General features: G+C 42.9%; 1 protein-coding gene across 1 annotated transcript; it reads right to left on the bottom strand.

Moving 5' to 3' along the window:
- Positions 1-1,865: 1,865 nt before the first annotated feature.
- Positions 1,866-5,556, bottom strand: LOC121374110 (actin, cytoplasmic). Its single transcript, XM_041501045.1, has 2 exons — positions 5,327-5,556; positions 1,866-3,218 (listed from the first exon to the last, which is right to left on the bottom strand). The coding sequence occupies exons 1-2, from the start codon at positions 5,450-5,452 to the stop codon at positions 2,214-2,216; spliced, it is 1,131 nt and encodes a 376-aa protein (XP_041356979.1). The 5' UTR covers positions 5,453-5,556; the 3' UTR covers positions 1,866-2,213.
- Between the last annotated feature and the right edge of the window lie 4,655 nt (positions 5,557-10,211).

Here is a 10,211-nt window from a genome sequence, read left to right as displayed (position 1 = left end):
GTTTGGGATAGGGCGCGCCCTTTGTACCCGAGATGAGTATTCGAGTAACCGGTGCTTAGTTTGGGATAGGGCGCGCCCTTTGTACCCGAGATGAGTATTCCAGTTACCGGTGCTTAGTTTGGGATAGGGCACGCCCCTTGTACCCGAGATGAGTATTCGAGTAACCGGTGCTTAGTTTGGGATAGGGCGCGCCCTTTGTACCCGAGATGAGTATTCCAGTTACCGGTGCTTAGTTTGGGATAGGGCGCGCCCTTTGTACCCGAGATGAGTATTCCAGTTACCGGTGCTTAGTTTGGGATAGGGCGCGCCCTTTGTACCCGATATAGTATTCAAGTTACCGGTGCTTAGTTTGGGATATGACACACCCCTTGTACCCAATATGAATATTTGAGTTACCGGTGCTTAGTTTGGGATAGGGCGTGCCCCTTGTACCCGAGATGAGTATTCCAGTTACTAGTGCTTAGTTTGGGATAGGGCGCACCCCTTGTACCCGAGATGAGTATTCCAGTTACCGGTGCTTAGTTTGGGATATGGTGTGCCCCTTGTACCCGAGATGAGTATTCAAGTTACCGCTGCTTAGTTTGGAATAGGGCACGCCCCTTGTACCCGAGATGAGTATTCCAGTTACCGGTGCTTAGTTTGGGATAGGGCGTGCCCCTTGTACCCGAGATGAGTATTCCAGTTACTGGTGCTTAGTTTGGGATAGGGCGCACCCCTTGTACCCGAGATGAGTATTCCAGTTACCGGTGCTTAGTTTGGGATATGGTGTGCCCCTTGTACCCGAGATGAGTATTCAAGTTACCGCTGCTTAGTTTGGAATAGGGCACGCCCCTTGTACCCGAGATGAGTATTCCAGTTACCAGTGCTTAGTTTGGGATAGGGCGTGCCCCTTGTACCCGAGATGAGTATTCCAGTTACTGGTGCTTAAAGTTACCGGTGCTTAGTTTGGAATAGGGCGCGTCCCTTGTACCCGAGATGAGTATTCGAGTTACCGGTGCTTAGTTTGGGATAGGGCGAACCCCTTGTACCCGAGATGAGTATTCGAGTTACCGATGCTTAGTTTGGGATAGGGCGAACCCCTTGTACCCGAGATGAGTATTCGAGTTACCGATGCTTAGTTTGGGATAGGGCGCACCCCTTGTACCCGATATAGTATTCAAGTTACCGGTGCTTAGTTTGGCAACATGAGAGGAAATATCCCGGAACGTGCAGGATACAGTTAATATGCAACGTACACTTTTTCTCCTTTGCGTTTTTGTGTTGGCGAGTTAGTGAGTGCGTGTGTGTGTGTGTACGTGTGTGTGTGTACGTGTACATGTGTTTGTGTACGTGTACGTGTTTTTGTGTGTACGTATGTGTGTGTGTATGTGTGTGTGTGTTTCTCCATGTACCAAGGAAGCTTGAAATAATATTTGCATGGAAATGGCCAACTAGCTTTGGAGAAGAGGTTGAAGAAATTAGTTGAAATGCATATATATATATATATATACATATATAGACACACACACACACACACCTAACATGTATATCCACTGACCAGTCTGTTGTAGGTTATTATTTGGTGATCGCTTTCACCGAAACATGCTCAAACTATTGTCCTTTTCAGTTATTTAAAGCCCCAGGTTTTGGGGTGGGGTTTTGTTTAAAGATTTGTTTTATCGATATTAGTTTCAAATTTAAATAATAATTAAACTTGCCTTTTTTGTGAAGGATTTTATATGAAAGTTGTCTGGGAATGGGTTTGTTTCAAGAGTATGTAAAGAAATAATACTACAAATTTAATATTAGCAAAACACGTGGGCTTTAAACACGAGGACAATAGATTTCTTTCTAACATAAGATTATTTCAAGCAGACTTCAACACGTTTATTTTATATATTTTTATTTTTGTAAGAAAACATTATGCAACCTTTTTTGCAAATCAAGTTTGTTTTGTTGTAATGAATTTGGTTTCATACATATTCAGTAAATATGTTAAAACTTTAAAAAAATATATCATTAATTAAGTTTTCAACGTTGAATAATATAAAAAGTAATAATATATAAATTAACAAAACTAATTCAATTGTCTCAGGCAAGGAATGATTGCTGGGGAGTGAAATAGACACTGATCAATGTTTAAGTATTGTACAGAGACGGACCACAATCACAATACAGGTTTCCCTTCGATGTAGATCATTTAGTCAACAGTCAAATGTTTTGTTATTTAATGTTTAGAAGCACTTTCTGTGTACAATGGCCGGACCAGATTCATCATATTCTTGTTTGCTGATCCACATCTGCTGAAAGGTAGATAGAGAAGCCAAAATGGAACCACCGATCCAGACAGAATATTTTCTCTCTGGAGGTGCAATAATTTTGATTTTCATGGTAGGAGGGGCAAGGTTTGTAATTTCCTTCTGCATCCTGTCGGCAATACCAGGGAACATCGTAGAGCCACCAGAGAGGACAGTGTTGGCATACAAGTCTTTACGGATATCAACATCGCACTTCATGATGGAGTTGTAGGTAGTTTCGTGAGTACCAGCAGATTCCATTCCAAGGAACGATGGCTGGAACGTGGCTTCTGGACACCTAAACCTCTCATTACCAATGGTAATTACTTGTCCATCGGGCAACTCGTAGCTCTTTTCCAAGGTAGAGGATGAAGCTGCAGTAGCCATCTCTTGTTCAAAGTCTAATGCCACATAGCACAATTTTTCTTTAATGTCTCTCACAATTTCCCTCTCTGCTGTGGTGGTGAAGGAATAACCACGCTCTGTGAGGATCTTCATCAGATAATCAGTAAGATCACGACCGGCAAGATCGAGCCTCATGATCGCGTGAGGAAGAGCATAACCCTCGTAGATTGGTACAGTGTGTGTGACTCCATCACCGGAATCCAGGACGATGCCAGTTGTACGACCGGAAGCGTACAGAGACAACACGGCCTGGATGGCAACATACATAGCTGGAGAGTTGAAGGTCTCAAACATGATCTGTGTCATCTTTTCTCGGTTGGCCTTGGGGTTGAGGGGAGCCTCTGTCAAGAGAACTGGATGTTCCTCGGGAGCCACACGAAGCTCATTGTAGAAGGTGTGATGCCAGATCTTCTCCATGTCATCCCAGTTGGTGACGATTCCGTGCTCGATGGGATACTTCAGTGTGAGGATTCCTCTCTTGGACTGAGCTTCATCTCCAACATAGCTGTCTTTCTGACCCATGCCAACCATCACACCCTGGAAAATAAAGGAACAAGTTATAGACAGGCTGATAGTTTATTACTATTTTATTCGAAACCTGTACATCCCATTCCCAACATCACACTGAAAACGAAATAAATGTCCTCTGAAAGTCATGTCAGTAAACGAAACTATCAGTTTTATTAAAACAAAAAAAGATATACAATGCCCCAGCCCCTTGTTTAATCAGTTTAGCAATGCCCTTTGCAATATCAGTTTCTGTATTGGGAAACCTGGTGGATATTTAATACCTAGTCGCTCTTCGGTTTTTTCATTCTCAAAACTATTTAATATTCATTTGGTATAATCTTATTTTTAGTTTGGGTAATTTGACCTGCATGGGGTGTTGTAATGCTGATGTGTCTACAAGCACACTACATGTGTTGGTTTGTTGGGTGCAACAAGTGGTTGAGTGATTGAAGGGAGGAAACGTTTGATTTAACGACGCACGCACTCAACACGTTTTATTTACGGTTATATGGTGTCGGACATACGGTTATAGACCAGAAATATTGAGGAAACCCGCTGTTTCCACTTCATGGGCTACTCTTTTCTATTAGCAGCAAGGGATCTTTTATATGCACCATCCCACAGACAGGATAGCACATGCCACAGCCTTCGTTATACCAGTCATGTACTGGCTGGAACGCTAAATAGCCCAATGGGCCCACCGACGGGTATTGATCCCACACCAACCGCGCATCAAGCGAGCGCTGTAGCACTGAGCTACGTCCCGACCCTAGATTGATTGAAACCAGTCATTAAGTGGGGCTTCCGGTGAGCCTGCAACCACGTAAATAGGACTACAGTTGCTGGGTGTGACAAGTGGATATTCTAGTGGTCTGTGCGCATACCCATCCAGGGGCGGATCTCTGATTTTGAAGAGTGGATTTAGTTTAATAAGTTAGGCTGTCAAAACTTACAACACGTGACCAGCAAAACCTACAATGACAGAGCACGTAGCACACTTGAGAATGATATATTGTACTGTGTAATAAGGAAGGGCCATGTGCTGGTGCTGGGTGAGGGCTTTTTTACTTGGTAAACCCCCTTAACTATACTTTGATCCGCCACTGCCGTCGTGCCATCATACGTTTGTGGCAGTAAAAAAACAGAGCTAATTACTCATGGGCGGATCCAGGAAATATTTTTAGGGGGGGGGGGGGACCAAAAAAGAAGGGCACATTGACTCGTCAAAAGGGCACCTTACTACAAGTTTTGATATTTACAATTAATATGAATTCCTACAGTTCTACGTCATAATATACTAGCAATAATGAAGTAAATTGGCGTCACTCGCGTTAGAACCTCAATGGGGCCCCATTGAGACTCAATAACACAGACACATATCTGCAAGCTTGCGCATGTACACGAAAATCTTGATTTCATTTATCTACAATATAATTATTGTTTACTTAAAAAAAAAAAAATTCTACAAACAAAAAGGGCACTTGGACATTTTGAGGGCACTTGAACAATTTTTTGGGGGGACGCGTCCCCCTGGTCACCCCCCCCCCCCCCCCTTGGATCCGCCCATGTTACTAGTTTCATCAGTAATTGTCAGTGAGCCCTCTTCGTTCAACTTATCGATTGTGTATAGTCGCATTAACGTGTCGGTTAAAAAAAAAATCGATTTTTGTCTTCTAAGGTAAACAAATGCTAGACGCTAGGTTTTCAAACCGAACTGCTGAGAACATTGCACAGGGTCTTAAAAAAACATCAGTTTTACCGTGATAAGTAGCCTATAGGCAACAAGCTTATCTTAATCATAATGCGGTTGCTTTAGTAGAACAATGTTTTAGGCCTACTTCATTATACAGCGTAATAAAAAAAAAAAAAAAATAATAATAATAATAATATATATATATATATATTTATATATATATTATTTTATAACAATTTAGTTTCAATGCGAATAATATTCATTTTGAGTCTTATTAAATTTCTTTACTTGACAAATATCTAAAGATTGAACTTATTGATGTTTTGTATGAAAAATAAAGTGACCAAGTCAGTAATATACACAAAGCCAACTATTAACTATAGGACATGTTTTATGGCATATAATTATAATTTATTCAATTTTTATGGTAAATAAAACTTACTTGATGTCTTGGTCGTCCAACGATGGACGGGAAAACAGCCCGGGGGGCATCGTCGCCAGCAAACCCGGCCTTGCACATTCCAGATCCGTTGTCGATGACAAGAGCTGCAACATCATCATCTGCCATTTTGTTAATTTAATAAAAATATTTTATTTTCAAAGTGAATTGTACGATCTTTCCTGTTCACTTCCCAACAAGCAGTCTGCTCTTTCTATCGGCGTTGGCCAGTAAAATACTCACACACCTGAGGACACGCTGTTATGAGTAAGCTGTATGTATCCATGTATATCCATATATGGAAGTGTGGGACGGCCTAACTGATCCTTTTCTCGGAAATCGGGCCGGCTTGCGCTGAACATGACTATTTATGGTCAAACTGTAGAAGCTAATCGCGCGATCATTTAATCTGCAGCTACCGTTATGCATGCCTAGCTGGCTGTCGTACTAGCACACAGGGATGTCAATGGCTATCGGAGTGTGACAATAATGGATGTTGCCACGTGGACAATAATGGGGAGGGATCAAGTCTCTACGCTGACTTGTCTTTCACACAGTTTACACAGCCCAGGCAAGCGTGCTTGGACATTAATTAGATAAAAACATGAACATGAAATTAAAATAAGGGCAGTATATTTGTATTATTTATTAATTTTTGGGGGTGTTTTTTTTTTAACAGTTATAAATACAAACACTGTAATGATAAAATCATAAAACAAATGACGCATTCATGTTTTGCTAGAGGACACTCGAGCTAATCTCACTCCTGCCTTTTTTACGCCCTCAGTAATAGCTTTTTTTTCATCTGTCGAATGTGGCTAAAATTTATTATAAACAGCCAACATTTTACATTTAATTATTATTCACTGTATCTCAAGTATGATTATTTTAACTTTAATAAATTTCCTCTACGTTTTTCATTAGTTTTTAAAAACAAAATTTAAAAACAAAGCAGACGATGATGCTCCATAGGCCATTTTAAACATAGCTTTGTGCTGGAACGGATCCAGGATTTCATAAAGTGGGTCACATGGACATTTTAGTTTGTTGAACGCAAATGATCCGAGCTCCCAATGTAAGCGAGATCTGTGTGGGGTTCGGGAACATGCTTCCCAGATATTTGTTAAATAAAGAAGCGCAGAGACGCGTTTTCAGGGCAGCTTAGTGTTGTGTATTGTGGATGATCAAGTTAAAAAGTCCCCTGTGACACCCCCCTGGATCCGCCTGTATATAATGCGCGAGTCTGTTTCAGTCAAATATTCTGCTCAGCTTTGACTAAATCACCGATATCACGTGGAACGGAGCAGCTGTGACAGAATATTGACCTCTGAATATAGACCACAGCGTTCACGTGGAGTCGGAGGGGGGAGATGGAGGGGGGGGGGGGGGGGTCTCCACCAATCTCACATAAAAACAAAAGTAAGACAAATAAATAAAGTTTGCTTTGTTAAACGACATCACTATATCACATTAATTTATTAATAATCGGCCGCTGGATATCAGACATTTTGTCATTCTGACCTTGAGTCTTAGAGAGGAAACATTACATTTTCCCATTAGTAGCGAGATCTTTTTTATATGCACCATCCCACAGACAGGATAGCACATACCAGTGCTATACTAGTCGTGGTGCACTGGTTGGAACGAGAAATAATCATGTGGGCCCACCGAAGGGGATCGATCCAAGACCGACCGAGCATCAGAAGAACAGAACAGAACAGAACTCAGATCACCATTGGGCTACGCCCCGCCCCAAAGAAAGACAAATTGAGACAAAACTAAGACATTTTTGACGTTTTATTTTGTGTTGTATATCTCTTTGTTTTGGACATCCAACAGCTGTGATGGGGTCGGGTGGGGGTTGGGGTGTAACTCATCCCGCCCTGTTTTATTTTGTGTTGTATATCTCTTTGATTTGGACATCCAACAGCTGTGATGGGGTCGGGTGGGGGTTGGGGTGTAACTCATCCCGCCCTGTTATGTGCACATCTCCTGGGTGCAGAATGCTGTACATACCACAACCTCTGATGTATCATCGACCAGCCTTTGACCCGCCAGAGGCAGGGCTTGAACTCACGCAGTTGTCGCCTGAGGGGCTTGAGTAGAACGAGCCAAGGATCGAACACCTTCGGCGGACTCATTGGGCTTTTCTTGTTCGTACTGGATAGTGCGTCATGCCTGGTATATAGTGCGTCATGCCTGGTATATAGTACGTCGTGCCTGGTATATAGTGCGTCGTGCCTGGTATATAGTGCGTCGTGCCTTGTATACAAAACAGCTCTGGTGTGGTCCTGTCGGTGGGGATTGCATGGGAAAATTCCATTAATGGAAAAATGTATAAGGTTTTCTCTGAAAACTGTCAGATTAATCAATAGTCTGACATCCAACAGCTGGGGTAGGGTGGGGGAGAATATAGCTCACACCTGTTTGGAATACATACCACAGCCATGATGTACCCATGACTCGAATAACATGGTGTATATATAACGCTAAGCTACATCCATGAACCATTTGACACGTTCTTACATCCACTGAAGGTCCAAGCACGTCAATCCGGGGCACATTCTATTCACGGCAGATTTTATGGAAACATAGTTTTAAATATGCCGAGGTGCCCGATTAGTTCAGTTGGTGATTGATTAATCGCTGTGATCTAACTTCACTCTAATTTCACTTTAAGGGGCGGGACGTAGTCCAGTGGTAAGGGGCGGGCGGGAAATAGTCCAGTGGTAAGGGGCGGGCGGGACGTAGCCCAGTGGTAAGGGGCGGGACGTAGCCCAGTGGTAAGGGGCGGGCGGGACGTAGTCCAGTGGTAAGGGGCGGGACGTAGCCCAGTGGTAAGGGGCGGGACGTAGCCCAGTGGTAAGGGGCGGGCGGGACGTAGTCCAGTGGTAAGGGGCGGGACGTAGACCAGTGGTAAGGGGCGGGACGTAGTCCAGTGGTAAGGGCGGGACGTAGCCCAGTGGTAAGGGGCGGGACGTAGTCCAGTGGTAAGGGGCTGGACGTAGCCCAGTGGTAAGGAGCGGGACGTAGCCCAGTGGTAAGGGGCGGGACGTAGCCCAGTGGTAAGGAGCGGGACGTAGCCCAGTGGTAAGGGGCGGGACGTAGCCCAGTGGTAAGGGGCGGGACGTAGCCCAGTGGTGAGGGGCGGGACGTAGTCCAGTGGTAAGGGGCGGGACGTAGCCCAGTGGTAAGGGGCGGGACGTAGCCCAGTGGTAAGGAGCGGGACGTAGTCCAGTGGTAAGGAGCGGGACGTAGCCCAGTGGTAAAGCGTTCGCTTGATGCGCGGTCGGTCTAGGATCGATCCCCGTCGGTGGACTCATTGGGCTATTTCTCATTCCAGCCAGTGTTCCATAACTGGTGTAACACAGGCCGTGGTATGTACTATCCTGTCTTTGGGATGGTGCATATAAAAGGTCCCTTGCTGCTAATCGAAAAGAGTAGTCCATGAAGTGGCGACAGCGGTTTTCCTCTCTCAATATCTGTGAGGTTCTTAACCATAAGACTGACGCCATATAACCGTAAATAAAATGTGTTAAATAAAACATTTCCTTCCTTAGTCCAGCACTCGCCTGATGTCCTCTCTGTAACACCACTTTAGGTGATGAATATTATTATTTATTTCAATGTATATATTTCGCAAATGAGAGATTCCTATATGTAAAATATTATTATTATGACAGACCTAATACTTAGAAATTATGTCAATTATTTAATTCGAAAAAGCTATCAACGAAAAAGAAATTATGTATGTTCCTAAATGTGATTAACTCTGTTCTCAAAAATATCTGTACAGCATAATTATAGACAATACGTAATGGATAACATCTAAAGTATGCTACTGCTTATAACACTGTTATATTATTATACCTATTGTTATATTATGTGTATATTATATATGTATGTATATAGTTTATAGTTTTGTCAAGCATTTACTGCAGCCGTCTGTATAATATGTTTGTAAACCACCTCAATGCATCACCGTTTGGTGATCTGAGTTCTGTTCTGTTCTGTTCTTCTGATGTGCGGTCGGTCTTGGATCGATCCCCGTCGGTGCGCTCATTGAGCTATTTCTCGTTCCAGCCAGTGCACCACGACTGGTATATCAAAGGCCGTAGTATGTGCTATCCTATTTGTATGGTGTATATAAAAGATCCCTTGCTACTAATCGGGAAAATTAAGCGGGTTTTCTCTCTAAAGATTATAATATTTAAAAATTACCAAATGTTTTATATCCAATACCCGATGATTAATAAATCAGTGTGCTCTAGTGGTGTCGTTAAACACACCTTTAACTAACTTCGCTTTACTGTAAACCCCTCCACGTGTAACTGTTGAACAGTCCCTTGTTATACCACTGTATTCAGCACTTCCTTCTTTAGCTGTTTGTCCAAGTTATCCAATCATATAATACACTGTAGGCGGCATTGGCCAGTACCGGTATGCAGCCAGCCAGGAAGAAAAAAATACATTTTCCCGGAAAGTTTTTGTTATGTCATGAATATGTTATTTATGAATTATTAGCTTACGTAGTAGAGTACCTTCCCTGTTCCTCTTACACACTGCATTGTTGAGGTGAAACCATTTAGTCTGTACGACCAACAAACTAGTATCAGTATCAGTATATTAGTACACAACGCACATTTACAATTATTGTTCTAAACACATGGTTATGGCCCGGGAAGTAGATTAGCTTGTATGAGTGGTCCTGAAACGGATTCTACGTAGAGGGACAACTGGGTATTTGCCAAGTCCGAACATCTACTTCCCGGCACTGGTAAATTACCCCATTACTTGTTCGTCGGTGTGAGCAGTTCGGTGTGAGCAGTTCGTCGGTGTGAGCAGTCAAAGGTAACGACGAGGGGGATTGGATTGGATAACATATTAA

This window comes from Gigantopelta aegis, chromosome 6, assembly GCF_016097555.1.
Source record: "Gigantopelta aegis isolate Gae_Host chromosome 6, Gae_host_genome, whole genome shotgun sequence".
Taxonomy (NCBI): domain Eukaryota; kingdom Metazoa; phylum Mollusca; class Gastropoda; order Neomphalida; family Peltospiridae; genus Gigantopelta; species Gigantopelta aegis.
The sequence above is the reverse complement of the archived record's forward strand: the minus strand, read 5'-3'. Positions and strand labels throughout refer to the sequence as shown.